Below are 18,258 nucleotides of genomic sequence, written 5' to 3'. Positions count from 1 at the left end.
TGTAATAATTTACCCCTTTTCTTGCACAGAATGGCCAGTTAAAGGTAATTTTAGACTGTTTTTTCATCAGCATTATGTTATGCTCACCTATTTGTATTATATGTATAATTTTCGTTGTCTTTGCACATTTGGAACCAAATGTTTTGGATCCTTTTTGCTGATAAAAACATGGTTCAGGGACAGAACAGGTTAACGACAGTGTGTTATTAATCTGTTTTCATTACTAAAATATTCTTCTCAAGTGCGTGCAACTTTCTGTGCTGTTTTTTAATGCAATTTTAATAATTAAAATGCTGTTCCGGCTTTTATACCATCCCAACAACCAGTATGTTAAGGTAACATGTATGGGACCATACAAGGAGGTTAAAGCCAAATGCAGTCTTACTTTTAGTAATTATCATTTTAAAAAGTACAGGTATAAATTAAAAGTGTACGCTACGTCCAGACTACTTTTTTTTAAATAATCGTTGAGAGATTTCCATGTTTTAACAAAACATCCCAGCTTCCCGCTGTAGTAGCTAATTTCACAAATGGTAAAATTAAATCCATTCATTTAAAAAGTGCAGTTTGTGATTTATCAATTAAATAGAAAGCCAGTGTGGGGACAGTCCAAACTGATTTACATTGATAATCCTGTTTTATAGCTTGCTCCTCTTTTTGCATCAGCGTAAAGTAGGTGTAAAATAGTGGAGCTAAATGTACTCTTTTGCTCTTATTTTCAGATTGAAAATTGGACCTCAGAAACACTAAGATAATGAGATGTACAGGAGCAAAGGTGCCAGTGAAGCGAGTGATTGCGTATAGATTTTATAAAGGCTTTTAAAAATAGTATTTTGGAACACAACTATGACAAGTGGAGCAGTGCAAAATTAACTCACAAGCAAAACAATTTACAATCGTCCTGTAAAGGGCGATATAAATTATTTAAACTAATTTAAACTGGCTATGATACTACCTACTGATAAGAGCAGACAAAGTGCACCATTCACCTCAGGGTAGTTACCTTAGCAGCAGGCAGCAGGTTTTGACAAATTATTTTGTCAAGATGACTTGTCCATGTTTACTTTCAGCAACATAGAACATAGTAATAACAAGAGTCACCCTACCCAAATTGAAAGAGTTTTGAAGTGGGGTTTCTGAAGTGAAAGAACAATTTAAAGACCTGAATGTGTCATTTTAGACTTAATTACAGTTGTTATGTCCTGGTTTATTAATCTTCCAGGGGAGTTTTCCTTGAGTAATAAAATGACCCCACATGCCAGGGAATATCTCTGTTGCAACACCATGCTGTCCATGTTTACACAAAAATAGATTTATACCCATTTCACATTATCTAAATAGTGTGTTTAACAATGTTATATTGTGAACCACTTTGATTGCTGTAAGTTATTTTGGATACAGTACTGTTTATGCAGAAAACAGTTTATCATAGTGTGGCAAAATGGTAATTAGTACACAGGTGTAGAGCAGGTGGAGTGCAGGTGCAGTAATCCAATGAAACAAACAGACAACAAAGTACAGATGAAATGGTTTGTTTATTTGTAATCCAACAGGCAGTAAATAATAAAGAACCTGCGATACACAGCAACGTGCATTGCACAGTAATGATAAAGGGTTACAGTCCCCGTAAATACTAAATTAGACACAAACACGATCACAGGTCCAAATTGAATGCTGTCATGCTTGTGGTGAAGTACAATTTAATACATGCAACAATGGTGAACAAGTAATGCAGTGTCGTCCGGGTTTAGTGCTGGCCATGGGAGACAGCTCCGGATCGTGTTAGCCGTCTAGTCTAATGAACAATAATAGACAGACAAAACAAACAAAACACTCATGGTTCTCTATAACAATACACAGGTACTTCTGGTTTCAATGTAACCATAAATAAGGAACAGATCACTACGTCCCCTTTATATATCGTCAACCATGAACCCTTGGTTAACGAGTGCAACCGCTCCTCCAATCCGCGGATGTCACACCGTTAACCTTATGGGTCAATGATTTAGTGTACCGTAGCTCCGTCCACTTTCTAGATGGCTGACTTCAGCCTAACCCTGGGAATGAACTGTCAGGCCATCCAGTCCAGGATACTCTGTTCCCTTTACACAGCGCCCTCACAGGTCTGTCTACATTTTGAACTACCTGTACCAGTAAGTTTTTTGTTTTAATACTGTATGTATTTGTTTCATGATTTCAAGTGTCCACTTTATTAACCTCCTAGACTGAACTTTCCCTTGAATAAACAGAGCATTGATGATGTATCATACCCTTCTAATGTTGTTCCCTGTGCCTGTGTGTTTAGGTCACTTCCTGTTTCTGAACAGCTCAGGGGGAGCCAGCTCCGCGGTGTTGAGTCCTTGGCTGAGGAGCAGCAGTGAGCTGTGTGCGTTTGATGCGTCCGTTTACCTACACAGTGGGCAGACAGGGAGGTACACAGTATCGGTCATCGAGGGCGACAAACAGCCACGAGAGATCCTGTCCACAGAGAGAGACACTGCCACAGGGTAAGACATTTATTCAATGTGACATTGCTCCTGTGTGCGTGACCTTATGAGAGTTTACCATAGTAAAAGCACAGCAAAGTGAATGCATGGTCAATCATAGGTAAAACCCAGGGAGTTATGGTTGAGCAAAATGGCAAATCATGGTAAACTATGTTTCATATTATAACCGTGCAATAGCATGGTAAAACTACAAATCTAATGTGCAAATTTACCGTGGTAAACTTTTGTAAGAATGTATGGGTGCATGCGGTACTACTCTGCTCTACTGATGACCAGTCTAGTGGCATTGAGAGTTCCATTCAAGAGTTCCATTCAACCTCTGCACCCACTCACAGCATCTTGTCTCTTGTGCCAGACTGTCATGATTGCATCACTGTAAACAGCACAAGCAGACGGGCTTTGTCATGAATTGCACTTGCTTTTTCTAAACAGAAACAAATTAACTTGTCAACTTCATGAGCTGAGAACATGAAACAGGTTGGCACAAAGCATGTCAGTACTGCACACTCACAAAGCACCCAGGTTCAAAAGGATAACCAGATGTTTTTCTTATTTGTTGATGGTATATATTTTATTTAATTGGTAATGCTGCTTCAAGAACAAATATTGTTTGGAAATTGTCCCCAACTGTTTCTGGTGATGAGAAAGCCATAAGTGTTCCAGTCATTAGCCTTCGATTGATTTGCAGGGGCCTGTGTGATTGACAGAAGTTTGCTCTGTTAGAATGTTTTCTACAAACGTTTCTTTTTAATAGAGTAGTTTTAAAAGACATTAAAAGACCACTTTGTCTAAACATTTCTTGATTTTAACTTGCACATTCTTTACTTACAGCATTTAGTCTTTAAAGTATAGCTGTTGTTGCTGAGAATGAATGGGAACTCATTTTGTAGAGTGGTCCTGATTGTCAGGGAAGGATAAATAAAGGAAATTGTTTTTTTTCTTTCTTGGTTTGCTTGGTTACATCTTCCCATTTGATTTTTTATCGAACACTCAGGACCACGCAAGAAACACACTATGAGGCATGAGTCCTGTTCTAGGCACCTGTGGTGTTTTATTAGAGGCTGCTCAACACAATTAGCTGCCCAGAACAGCTAATTGTGTTGTGTTGTCATTGGTATGGGTGTTCCTCCATACCAATGAATAGTTATTAATTGTCAAAAACAACAAACACTTCCCACACGGCACCCACCCCCACCCCAATGACCGACCTGCATAGCTGTATTTGCACCCCCTGCCCCCGCTCCCAAACCCTGGTCTGCCCCCTTTAGAGCCTCCAATTGGCCTAGATATGCTCAATTACATACCTAGGCCAACTATTGACATGAATGGGGTGCGGAGTACACAATTATTTTTTTGTTATTTTTGGTAGCTGGCCAGTGATTCTTCCCTACAGCTAATAATAAGGGGATGCATAGTCAGAGGCTCTATAACAGTGTTGTGAGCAATGTTTAAATCCCCTGGTGCCCATGGTATTGTTACAAAACAATGTTTTTTGTAGAACCTTGGTGCATTTCAGGGAGCTGGAGCTGGGGCTCCTCCCTTGTGTCATCCCACTAAAATACCTGACAGTCACCCTATAATTACCTGTCAGTCACCCTATTTAAAATGTAGCCAGCTCCTTGTCTTGCTTTTCAGTCTCCTCTATCCTCCCTTCCTCCTCCACTTTGCTGCATCACCTCAGCAATGGTCCCCTCTGATGGCAAGTGAAGCTGACTTCCCAACCTTTGAGGCTGATAACGTCGCCTCGCCCTCCCAGAGGAAGGTTCCCACTGGTCAGAGGGGACCCCCAGCTAAAACCTTTCTACTACATTTTGTTTTCCATTCCCCGTGCTAGTCTCTCCCTTCAGAGAGCAAAGCTTGCTCCCAACTTTCGAGCTAGTCGTTGACTCAACTTATCGAAGGTGGCTCTTATAGCTGGGGGGAGCTCTCTTTATGTGTTTATATCTTTATTCTATTTTCCATCGCTTTTGTTCTCCCTGCATAGATCGCAAGGTTCTCCATGTGGCTTCGGAGCGTCAGCCTCTCTCAATTAGACATTTCAGTAAGCCAGGGAGACTTTTGTTTGTTCTCTATCCTTCCTTAGTTTCCCCTTGGGGGAAATTCCTTACATCCCGGACTTGGAGGTTGATCAAGCACTTAGTCTTTATTCTAGTAGTCCCTTTACACAGGCCTGGCTCCTGCCTCGTGAAATTACAGTTAACTAGAACTCCCTGGTAACTGGACTTCACATAACCAAGCACACCATCACAGATGCTTAGTCCATGTTGCAGCCAATCTGACAACCTGCTCATAGGTACTGACCCTGGAGGCACATGATTTAGTTGAGCTTAAGCTTCTGAGATCGGAGGATATGTGAATCCAAGGTAAAGAAGTGTGTCTTTGGGCAAAGACTTATGCCTCGTTTCCACTGCCGGCGCTTTCCTGAACTTTTTGCAAACCTGGCCATTGTTCTTTGCCTGCTGTAGGAGGTCCCAGAGGGATTGTGGGATAGTATTGTGTTCCCTTTTTTAAAAAGCACAGACAGAAAACAACTCTACGAGCGATGGAGGCTGGTGTGGAAAGGACTTTTGTGGCTATTGTTTTCTATGTGCTTTACACTATTGTAGACAGCATAATAAAAACCCAGGTCGCTGATCCAAAATGAAGACATGTTGATTGTTCTACTTCGGAAGACAGTGATAATAATTTAATTTGCCTGCCGCAACACACGTGTGGTAAGTAATATGTTTGTTTGTGTATCTATTCATTTATGTTCACATAATGCCACATTAGCAAGAGCTAAACGTGTATAGACAACATTTTATTCAGACAAGCATTAAATCACGGAGGAAGGCTGAAATGGTGTGTTAAGTCACAGGGATGAAAATTCTATTATGTTTTTTGTTTTTTTTTAATACAATATACCTACATAAAAATAAAACCAGTCTGTATATACGTAGGAAAAAAAGGAAAATTAATCTAAATATTTATGTATTTATTGTGGGTTTCACAAATTGGTAAGCTTCACAGCGTATAAACAAAAATGTTCCTTTAACATACCTTTACAAAATAACGTTTTTGTGGTACAGTTTGCAGTTATTTTACATTCTGGTTTGTTTACATATTATTCTGATATAACATCTTGGACATTGAGAGGTTTGATGCTTTTGTGTAGTGCAGGTCATCCTGAAGTACTTTTTGTATACAGAAAACAATCTTTCTGCATCAACACTTTGCTGTTTTGCGAATTTTTAAAATGTTTGCAATGTAGCAAAATATTGAGTAGTGTGAACGGCTACATTACAAAGTAAGGCAACCAAGCTAGTTCAACATCATTAGCGCAAACGTGAAAAAAGTGTTTTTTTGGTTTTTTTTGGTTGAGATGGAGTAAAATCACGGACATCAACAAAAATCATGGAATCCGTGACACCCGTGACAAAATCCCAGCCTTATGCATGAGTATTCATCACTGCAAATGGCATTGTGTTTTTATGTATGTATTTATTCATTTATTTAACAAGTAAATTGGCACAATTTTGATCATTTATGAATACAATGCTTAATGCTGTGTATAGACTTGTGCATTACTAATTGTTTTTATTTATTTTTCACATTTTTTACAGAAAGCTTACAAGCATATTGTAAAAAATAAGCAAGTGGTTTCAATGTGGTGCAGATCACATTCATTCAACTGGTGGGACCGCATAGCCAGTGGAGCTTTCAGTGAAACTGAATAGATAGAAAACTTCAGGTTGTCTAAAGAAACATTCAATTACATCTGTCAAGCCCTCAGCCCTGCACTGGAGAAAAAAAACACCAATTTCCGTATGTGTGTCAGCGTCGAAAAGCAGGTTGCGATGGTCCTCTGGAAATTAGCAACAACTGTTGAGTACGGGACAGTTGGACACTTGTTTGATGTCAGCAAAACAAATGTTTGTCGTGCTGTACATGACATGTGCAATACCATCAACAAGATTCCCAAACACCTTTGCATGCCAACCAGTGCAGAGTTTGCAGAAATTGCTTCCCATTTCAGCAGGATCCCATTTCACACATTCCCATCATAGCCCCAGAAGACTTTCACCAGGACTATTTCAACCGCAAAGGATGGCATTCTATCCTACTTCAGGGGGTGGCGGATGGGTATGGTAGATTTGGGGATATTTGTGCTGGATTTCCTGGCAGTGCACACGATGCCCATGTATTGAAAAAATCGAACCTGTGGACACTGGCAAGTCAAGGACTTTTATTTCCTAACATGCCTTCCCGCATCAGAAATATGGACATAGACCTACTAATCATCGGAGAGCCAGCCTACCCTTTGCAACCCTGGCTATCGAAAAATGTTTTTTTGTTGTTGTATTTGTAACTATTTTAGTCACAGTCTGGAGCCCTGCATCATCATTTCTCATTTCTCTGTGATTCAGTGGTGCAAACAGACTGATACATTACGATGGTGCGATTGAGGTAGCATTGTGTTTTGCGGAATCATTTCGTCATAAAGAACTGTCGGTCCGTACCAGTGGCAAGCATGTAACGTACCAGTAAAGGTACGCACGCACAGGTTGAAAACAGACCCAGATTATCACTAGGTTAATACACACAGCTGTAGGACAGTGAGCCTTTTTGTTTGCATTAGTTAAAATACTACCTCTCTGGAATGCTGCTGGTCCTACACCCATTGATGACCCAGACGAGCTGGCGGCTCTTTTCAATCTGTCTTGGCACCAGGAGAGCTGGCAGACGCATCTGGTGGCTGTGGAGACGATGAGTCTGAGGTCTTCTGCAGAAGTAAAAATAATAAATAATGAGATTACAGACCACATGGAGAACAAGATAACTACAATGCCTTTTTTAAATGCATAGCTTCGAAACGGCAATTAAATTGTGTGTATTTTTTAGTATTATTTTTTACTTTGTTTAATTAGTTATTTCAGCTGTAACTTCTCCAGCAAATGACTACTCAAACTACAATAAATGGCACATGTGTGAGACAAATTAGGTATTGTTTTATTTAAAAAAACAATGTTAGCAGAATTTTAAATAATACATATTACTCTGGTGTACAAGGCTTTACAGTTAATTACAATTTATGAATGATATGTTACCTTACCTGTTGCTCGACAGACGGGATCTAGTTTGTCTTCCACACGGACGGTCTCCGCGGAGCTGTGGTACAAAAGACCCTGCAGATCGTTCACAGGACGACAGCCTAAAACACTGGCCATTTGTTAAAAACGGGAAGGTTTCTCTGCTGTTCCCACTCTGGTTGTTACTGTCTTTAATTTGTTTGTACTCAGTCCAAACTTTTTTTATTTTCTCTTGGCATTGCACCAGTGTTCTGTGAAATCCATGCTAGGCATATTTCTTACCACACCCATTAGCTGTTTTTGTATGTCGACATCGCTCCATGCTGCTAATAAAACCTTAATTTCTTCGTGATCCCACACGCCACCTGACATTCTATCTTCCAACATGCGTCTCTATTTCCTGTCGGTCTACAAATTCAAGCACTGCTGAAAATGATTGATTTCCTTTGCGGTTGGGCTGGCCGCATCTGGTAGTAGAAAGCAAAGCGAGCCTGTCACAGTGTTCTACACGTAAAAAAATAAAAAATAAAAATAATAATAATAATAATAATAATAATAATAATAATAATAATAATAATAATAATAATATTCACTGGTACAAATAAAACATCTGGAGTATTCTAAATAATCTCTTGCCTGTTTTCAAGATGCATTGTAACAGTGAGATTAAATATATAAATTACAATAGTGTTAACATTGACCAAACCCATAAAATAAAATGAATGAGCTGTTAACATGTGGTTACAGTATCGATAAAGGGTTCAAATTGAATACTTGCCTGAGAGAATATTTTTGAATTTTATTTCATCTGAAAGAATCAGATATAAAAAAAAGTTACATAAATGATTTTCTGAAATAAGCATGTGCCAGCAGTATCTTGTAACTAGGACAGGTGTGTCAGGATCTCAATCCCTTATCCTTATCACCTGACCAAACTTCCTCTTTTGTGTCATCTGCTCTTGTAAAGCACTCTTTGGATACTCAGCAGGCCTGTCTGATGTAAGATGTAGGCGAGTTGCTGACAACGTGTGCTTAGATCCTGTCTGATTGATTTCTTTTGTACAGCTGACTTTGGAAAATCCTTCCTCAGCAGAACAAAGGCTGAAATATTGAACTGACACCTTATCCTGATCGCTGCTTTTTTAATTCTGTGCACATCCCCATCAGTGTGTTTTATGAAACAGGTAGTCCTGACTGTACAGATTTAATGTGGAGTTCGAGAGGACTGGTAACCATATGCAAAGTGCTGCTAATTACCATTCTGACTCAATATCCTATCTCACAGCAAGTGTCTGGCAGTTGATCACTAACCCACCACCCTCTAGGCTGTTTCAAACCCAGGATAACATGCAGAATGGGATTTTTCTCGGAGCTGAGATTAGATTGTCAATGTGTTTTGATATTTTCTGTGCTTGTTGGTTGATTTTGCTATTGCTTCTTCCCCAGAACTGTTTGTAATCTTTGATTGTGTAACATTACACCATGACATTTTATTTTGCTGCAAGCTTCCCTCAATATCTCATTAACTCTTTCGCGAGGTATTCAAATAGACTTAGACTTTTGCTGTTTCAGCCTGGTTCCTTAACACTTGGAACTCCATGGACTCGCTCGGTCCAGAGCTTCACACTGGGCGAGAGTAATGTTATATCAGAAAAAAACTATAGAATATTATACAAATAGATTTTTCTTCAAATATATTATAAGCCGTTAAGAAAATGGATTTTAAAACATTCGTAATCACTCCTTTAAGGATTCAGTTCCGTTCTTATGGAAAAGTATGAAAGTGGCAGAGGAATCCTTCCATTGGGATTTAGAGATTTAGATGTGAGAACTAGGGTTGTCACAAGGGGTCTTTTCTCAGACTTTGTAAGCGTTGCCTGGATTTCTAACTATGCTTTACTGTTAAATATACTTGGCGATAGTAAGGAAGTAACTAGAGACTATTATTCAGCTCTTCTCTGAAGGTTTATATACCTTCCCTGCACGTCTGTTTGCGCCTCCCCAAGATTGAACCTGTGTGCTTTTAATTTTATATCATGTGGAGGGGATTGCAAATCTACTGTGAATCAGATATAGTCGCCTCTTGATCTAGATGGGGTGTGTCTGGGAAGATTTTGATCTAGATGGGGTGTGTCTGGGAAGATCTTGGTTTCTTCATACAGGGCTGCTTGAGTAGCTATCATCAGAGGGCCTTCTATTATTATTCATCAGATGTATGTACTGTAGCAAGACATGGGACCACCTGTAATCAATTCATTGTTTATCACAGGTGTATCTGCTGTGCATTCTGTAAACTGAAGCTAAGCAAATGTGTTGCTAGCAGCTCTTATGGATTCCAGAGGAAAATAAAGTTATTCTGTGCTGAAGCAGCGCTTGTGTTTGCAGCTGATCAAAGGGAGCTGCCCAGATCTGACAGCAAAGGGGTCAGGCTTTGAAGTGTTTATTACCTGTGGCCCAACTTTGCTATGACAATCCAGTTAAAAAAAAAAAAAAAAAAAAAAAAAAACCTTCCAGCAACGAAGCGGACAGGAGTGGTTAAATAATTTTCAGCTTGGCTTTTTTCAGTTTTTTTTTTTTTTTTTTCACAGTGAAACGATTAATGAAATGGAGTGTTTGGCAGCCCTGTGTTGATTATACAATTCTACTGTGAAAAATCAATGAGACCAGGGAGCCAATGATACCAGCCACTGACGCAAGCTGCCCACTATCTGCATGAAATTTGAGTTTTGGAGTAGTGGGCTGGAATATCCTCTGTGCATTTAATTAAAACATTTTTAACGTAACTGTACAAAGTCAGCAACATTAAACTAGGAAACAAAAAAGAACAAATATCTGCACATTAATCCTAACTAACTAAAAAAAAGAAAGACCTCTGTTTGTGTAAAGTTTTCTTAATTAGGAGGCTTTGCACTACAGTCCCTATCAAATGGATTCTGTGATTATTTTAGCAGTGAGGATAGGAGGATTACAGTGATCTCAATACAAATTATTGTATACTGTAAGTTTGTCAGGTAGCAAATAGGGTATTTGACACAAGGTATTCACCAAATAATAATGTCCTCCTTCTTCTTTATTATTATTATTATTATTATTATTATTATTATTATTATTTCTTAGCAGGTACCCTTATCCAGGGCGACTTAAAATACATTTCAAGAATCACAGTACAGGTATTAATAAAATCTTCTTCTTCTTCTTCTTCTTCTTCTTCTTCTTCTTCTTCTTCTTCTTCTTCTTGGAATGCAGTGCATCTTTATCTGAGACATTGGATAGATTGTTAATGTTGTGAACAATTGTGGACAATTGTGTTGTGACCCTTGGCTAATGATGAAACTCAATGTTACTTTAAAAAATCAATGAGGTTCATTCTATACTGCCACAATTTCAATAAGTAAAATAGGGTGCTTTCTGGCCTTTTAAATATTTAATACACTACAGTGTCTCCCATGCAATGTAAGAAATGGTGTGTTTTATATCCTGGTGCATAGTGAACAGTCGATCAGTTGTGGTTAAATTGAATAGACCCCCCCCCCCCCCCCCCCCCAAAAAAAAAAAAAACCATAAGAAAAAACAGAACGAAGAACAAAATTACATCAATAAAACTTATCTTACAGATACTGTGTTTCCATATCGTTCTTGTCCAATGATGATGCCAGCAGATTGATGAACTTGTTTTGATGGTTTTATTACTTGTCATCACCCTTGGTTATTAAATTAATCTGAGAGAGCAGATGTATTTGCCAGGTCTGTCACATAGTATAGATATTAGAAACTAATGGATTGAAGTAAATGGATTTATAAAAGAAAAAAATAGCACATTGAATAAATCATTCAGAAGAGATTCATAAATGGTTGTGTATAATGAGGGTGAAATGCATAAAAGCGTTACTGTGTCTGAAACCCAAATATAAATCACACATAGTATTACAATGAGGGTGAAGTTGGTGACTCATAACAGAGCTAGTGCTTGAGCAGAGGAAGGGGATGGGAAGTGGATTGTATGTACAGTATTTAAAATGTAAATATATATGTAAAATGTAAGGGCTTTTTTAGCTGACCAGTTCTATATTTGTGCTAATATGGAGTTTTGAGATTTTGAATCTTGAGAACATATCAAATAAAAATAACAGAAAATACAGTGTTTGTTCAGGAACAGGCACAGCAGCTGAAAGTGCTAAGCCTTGATTGGCAAAGGGGCTCTGCAGCCAAGAGCCAGTCTGTATCAAGGGGATCTGGACTGAAAAAGGGGACTAAAAACTTGACTGAAGGTGACTTCTATTTTGTTCTTTTTTTATTTGTGTAGAAGAGTAAAAGCGTGAGAATTAAATTCAAAGCAAACCCTTTTCATGTGACTCGAGTCTACCTGCTTGATCAGCTGTTCAGTCACAATCTCACACACATGCTTTAATCAGTGCGTCGTTACATGAGCGTAAGAATTCCGATATTTTTCTGAAAACTAATTCCGATATCAAAAGTCATGTAAACACAGTTTTCAGAAAATGTATCGGAATATTCCGATTAAATTCCAAAAACTAACAAAATGTATATCATGTAAACACACTTTTCGGAAAACTTATTCCGATAGCGTACTGCACATGTGCAAACTTTGACCTTCATTCCTGCACATGGTTTTAGAAAACAGATAAAATAATAATAATCTGTAGTCAGTCTGCATGCATCCATTTGTCTAGTTAGGGATAAAGTAATACATTTGTTAAAGTCTGTATGTATTTGTTAATAGCACATACTGAAGCAGCACATGTTTTCCAGCTTTAAAATGACGTGAGAATTTAAAATAATGTCTGCAAAAGAAACTGGTAATATAGAACAGGATGAGCTGTTGGAAAGGCTAATTGCACATTGTGGGGAATCTGAATAGAGGTATAGGATAGTAATCTTTGAATTCAAGACCTGACACTTTGATAAAGCACTATATTAGATTGGTCTCCGTTCTATCGCAGAAATGTCCGGTCTTCAAATCATACTTAGGCTACTACAGTACTTTGTATGCGAAAATATCCTGCATTTTCCAAAAACTTAAATCCATGTATACAGTTGAATTCTAATTAGATTTTCTATCGTTAATCGTGTAAACACAGAAAAGTGATGTTTTAAGAAAATCAGTTTTCTGATTCAGTTTTCCAAAAACATTAAAAAAAACGCTTTGTCTTGTAAATGTACTGATTGTCTCAGGGGTACTCTCTGTATATCAAAAAGTGTTGGAGCAGAGGGCATGGCAGTCAGGTTGAAGGAGTGGACATCAAACTGATGTCATTGTTAGAGCAGACGGCCTGAGAGTGAGGATGGAGGAGCTGATACCAGGCTTTACATCATAATAGAAGCTGTGTTAGAGCAGAGAGTGTGAAAGTGAGGGTGGGGGAGTGAAGACAATAGCAGCCTTGTATTATACTATATCAGAGGCCATTTTATGGCAGAAAGGCAGGGAGAGGGAGCAGGAGGTTGCAGAGAATATCAGCTTTGTATTATACCGTAACAGAGGCTGTGTTGGAGCAGAGAGTGAGAGTGAGGGTGGAGGAGTGTCCAGCAGTCTTGTATCAGTGATGCTGGTTAAACACAGAGTTTGTTGGAGAGTACCCCCTGATCAATAATGATTGTTTATCAACTCAGTTCTAGTGAATAAGAAAGATGTGATATCAGTAGCCAGAGACACAGATGGCTGTTTGAGTGACAGCAGACAGAAACAGAGCAAGAGCCACCTACACAGTGGTGTAATGGCTCTCTTCCTAGCAGCTCATTAATTAATAATATGAATTTGCATAAGATGTCTACTTGCCTCTCAACTGCAGTGCATGCTCTTTAGTTGAATGGTAAGATGTTTGTCTTTGAACCATTCAATTCAGAGGGCTGACATGCCAATTCATTACACAGGCTAAACCAGGTCTTACTGACTAGTTCCTTACAACGCATATAAGTGTAATGTGGACAGTGAGTTTGTAAGAAAGGGTTCCAGTACAACACAGCACAATACATTCTTCTATAGAACCCTTTAGGTATAATCATCTCACCGTGCAAATAAAACTGGAAAGCAAAATGCCATACCGAATAAGTGAGTTTTAAGCCTAGATTATAAGACGTGGTCTGACCACGCATCACAAGTACAATGAGTTCCACATGTGGGTAAAGACTACAGGCTCTTCCTCCACAACATTCATGACTTCAGTATCTCTGGATGGCAATGACTTCAGTGTTATCAGGGACACTGAGGAACTTCTAAACTTTAAAGAGGAACCCAAACACCTCTACCTAACTTTACGCCAGACTACTCTTTTATACATCTAAAAACAGAATTGATAAGTAGTTTTCAAATTTAGGATTAAGAAATGGTTCATTTTGAGGTTAGAAGTACATTTTTCACACTCGGGTATTTCTGTGATCAATTGGCTTGATGACGTCATAGAGTGAACTGATTTTCGTACTTCTGACTGTTACCATTGGTTTTCACGATGTAGAGCGTGTGAGAGACAGCTAATTCAATTTGTCATTATGCCCCGTCGATGTGTCGCAGGTGGTTGTAGCAACACAAACGAAGGCAGATTTAAACTGCACAAGTGGCCAAAGGACCCAAAGGTTGCCAGGGTTTGGACAGCATTTGTCCAGAAAACGAGAGCCTTCTGGAGGAAACCGACAAAATGGTTACACTTGTGCTCAGCCCATTTTGATTAGCAGTGCTACGAAAGAACAGTGATTGCTAGGTCCTGTGGTATCCAGCCTCGACTGAGAGTCGATGCGTATCCCACAGTTAGACCAAAGAAGGCATCAATGGTAATGAAATCACGACCACCTCGCAATAAATGTGTGAGCCTCTCGACAAAACACGGCGGGCTGAGCGGGTCTGATTTCTATACCAGTAAGAGCTTGTCTGCGGGTATGCCTGCTTATATGTCACTGTTAGATTTACTGGTGTCAGCTGCCATTTCTTTGACCCACAAAGAGGAAGACAGTAAGAACCTGGACCCCAGTTTTTCCACAGTATTCACTTCGACCTCCAAATTAAAGAAACAATTACCAGACGGAAGATCAGCATTTCGAAAGAGAGAGAATTAAAGGGTGAGTAACAGTGTTATATTGCTCCTTGCTTTATGTATATTTATGTAATCCGTACTTTAAATATTATATATTAATTGTTGTAGCCTATATTCATTTTTATTTTGTTATTTTTTTGAATATGTGTTTATTTACAATATTTGCCAGCAGACCCGGAGTGCATATTATATTAATATTATTAGATAAGGATACGGTATGCAAAAGGTTAGAAAACAAACAAGTAGAAGTATGAATTTGTATTTCAAACTGAAATAGATCTGCCATTGTTAATAATAATAATAATAATAATAATAATAATAATAATAATAATAATAATAATAATAATAATTACATAAGCCATTACAATACTTCAAAATGCTACAGTCAGTACACGAGATTAATTTATGATACTGGTATGCCATATTACATACTATAAATATAGCTATATTTTACAGGTGTTACAGGAAATCTATGATGCCACAGCTACTCCAATTATAATTGAACTTTTAGTATACTACTTTTTAAAGTAAACAGAAGCATTTTCGTTTTTCATGGTTGCCTCCTGTAACTTAGAATCAGATTTTAGGCTTACTTTTAACCTCAATGGATTGCATTGAGTGAAAAGGTATTTTCACTCCATGAATTATGCACAGAAACAAAGTGGCATGGCTAATCTCTCTAAAGTAAGAGCTTACAGCGCACTGTATCACCTGATTGTAATGTAAAATGTACTATTTTAATGGAAACGCATCATTCATTTCACCATTTTTCTTCTATTTCTGCATTTGTGTTATTTGCTAAGTTTAAAAAGAGGTTTCTCTCTAGACAGAACGTGTTTTACGAAATAAGCGTTTGCGTTTCTCTCAAAATATGTGATTATTCAGTGCAGTGACTGCGTCCTTTTCACCATGAGAGTAAAGAGATCAAAAAAAGAAAAAAAAATGAAATTGTTTCGACATCACCAGATATCCTTGATTTAATTAAGAAACAGACATGGATTAACAATGCTAGTTACAGTTTTAAAGGGAGGGAGAGGGAACAGAAATAAACCTTGAAAAGTACCAAGCCTATAACAAGTGCATTTAAAAGAAAGACATTTCACGAACATAAATAACAATGAAACTAAATAATAATAATAATGTGTTTTGTAATCCATCGTAATAGGAAGGGTTTTATCCAAAGCGACTTAGATTTGTACCAATTTATACAGCTGGGTATTTTTTACATACTGAGCAATCTGACTCAGTGATATAGGGCTACCTTGCTCAAGTGTGCAACAGCAGTGCACCCGGGATTGAATGTACCGTAGTTGTTTTTTTTTAAAATAACATTTAATCACATTTAATAAAAAACGATGTCACAAGTCAGATTTCACTATCTGTTTCCTTGTTGGAAAGAAACCTACTGTAACGCTATTTGTAACCCAGAAAGGGTTACAAATATTTATATTTTTATGTCAAATCAGAATAGGAAGAACATTTTTTAGTGTTTTTTATAGAACTAAAAATTGTGTTTGGGTGCCTCTTTAAAATCAGCTCTGTTTTCAACAGGAGGCCAAAGTAGGGCTTGAAAATGGAAGTGATGTGTTGAGTCATTCCAGTGTGAGTCATAACATGTGCTGCAGCACCTGGAAGTCCAAAACAAAGAGAGTGACAATAATCAATTCTCAAGGAAGAGATGAAGGAATGACTCAGAATCCTGGCATCAGTAGATGAGAACATTGCCTGTGATCTGTCTGTATTTCTCAAATGATAAAAGACAGAGCAAACAGTAGAGCGATGTGTGAGCATGAAAAGATCTAAAGCAATAAGACCAAAGAAGGCTGAAGCTGGTGACCATCAGAATGATCCGGGCAGAAATCAACTGCAGACTGTCGCTGGACATCCAGGTCAGAGACTGCTTGGGAAACCCACTGTAGTCAGATGGTAAAAAGGGAAAGTAAATCTGGGTATCAGAGGCATAGCATTGTTTTCATTCAAATAAAACACCTGAAATAAAACTAAAATACCATAAAAAACTGAACAAAATACCATTTTTAAAAAAAAGACCGTAGTCTAGATTTAAAAACCAGAATCCCTGACAGAAATGGGATGGGTTTTTCACAATGTGGGAAACAAAGAAAAGATAAAAGCAGTGTTGCTTTGACTGTGATGCATGATCCTGGGCATAGAAAGTAAATCAAAGGCAAAGGAATTAAGGAATTAAGGAACCAAGTAAAAGACTACGTTCAGCTTTATAAGTGAGAAGCAAAATCTTGAAATCGACCGGGAAACTGACAACCAATGCAAAGATACAATTGTTATGTGTTCCATTTTCTGGTTAGAGTCTGGTCACAACATTCTTTTAATTTCGGCAGCCTAGTTATGACCTGTCCTGAAACACCTGCAAAAAGTGTTATCTCGCAGTCTCTGGGACACGCATGAACCAGCCATGCACACACCACCCCAGAGATGCCAGCATCTGCTTCTATTATGAAGATACCATTGAAAAAATGGCAGAACTTAGCATTTTCACAGGGACACACAACACCACCTTCGCATGATGACTTACTGACTTTATTACAGCCCATGCTGTCCATTCACAAGAGTGGGAATTGGAAATATATAGGATGGAAATGTGTGTACTGTATGTGAGCTGGACAACCAGAGAGATTTTGTCACACAGTGTTGATGCACTTGTTTAGCTAAAGCTTGCAAATTATCAACCAGCATCTGTCAAGATGCATAATGACCTGCTGTAAGGGTTTTGTGAAGGCGGAAAATCAGGCATCCATTGAAATAGCAATGGAATGAAGTGCTTTTATTTAACAAAAATAAAGCAAAACAAATTATTTTTAACAAACAATAACACATTTTAACTGTTGGCCGCAACCCACTGGCATTCCACCATAAGCCCTAGCCTTTTCAGGACTGACCACACAGCCTAGCTGCTGCCTTTTATACACACACCTGCATCATTTAAAACAAATTGAAAAATTAATTAATTGCCTGGATGACCAATCAAGTCCCACTGCTTTCTCCATCCCATCCACATTCTCACATGGAAATGGTATTTAAATCAAGGCTCAGACTTAAACCTTTCCTGAGGTTCAGTTAATCTACACATCTAACAACAAAACTAGCACTGTTGAACAGGTATACAAGAAATAAACATATTTAAATAGGAATTTATAGATAATTCTGTTATTGATGTGTATTTATACTGTAGAATATGGGAGTAAACGAAAACAAGTACTAGTACAAAATAAACAAGCTACTGTATTTACATAAAATAAACGACGACAATAATCTAATTACATGTGAATGGTTTTCACCCCATTACTCCTGCACTGAAAAGTCACTTCCGAGACCATCATATTAACACTAACCTTTTTTTGCAGTGAAAGACAGTTACTGCATTCAGTTACATGAAGGTATTACCTATATTAAGTTCCCAAGCTACCCCTGGCCTTCCACTAATTTTAATATTACTGTATGTTTAACTACAGCTGTTTTGGGTTTATTGTCTGTGAAATATTAGTTACTGACAGCCTTGGAGGCTGTTGTTCAGAGGAATCAGTTTTGTATCTTGGACAGTTCATTAAAATGGTGATGACAGAATCAGATATTGAAGTGCTCTGTCTATTCGCAGGTCAGACA

General features: G+C 38.1%; 1 protein-coding gene across 1 annotated transcript in view; it reads left to right on the top strand.

The window, feature by feature from the left end:
* The window catches only part of LOC117403388 (ALK tyrosine kinase receptor-like), a 145,459-nt gene that overhangs the window by 70,199 nt on the left and 57,002 nt on the right, over window positions 1–18,258 (top strand). Inside the window, exon 4 of the mRNA XM_034005501.3 lies at window positions 2,306–2,507. Within this exon, the coding sequence (XP_033861392.3) occupies window positions 2,306–2,507 (202 nt within the window). The remainder of the gene's footprint in view (window positions 1–2,305; window positions 2,508–18,258) is intronic.

This window comes from Acipenser ruthenus, chromosome 5 (genome assembly GCF_902713425.1).
Source record: "Acipenser ruthenus chromosome 5, fAciRut3.2 maternal haplotype, whole genome shotgun sequence".
Classification (NCBI taxonomy): Eukaryota; Metazoa; Chordata; class Actinopteri; order Acipenseriformes; family Acipenseridae; genus Acipenser; species Acipenser ruthenus.
This window is presented reverse-complemented; position numbering and strand designations above follow the sequence as displayed.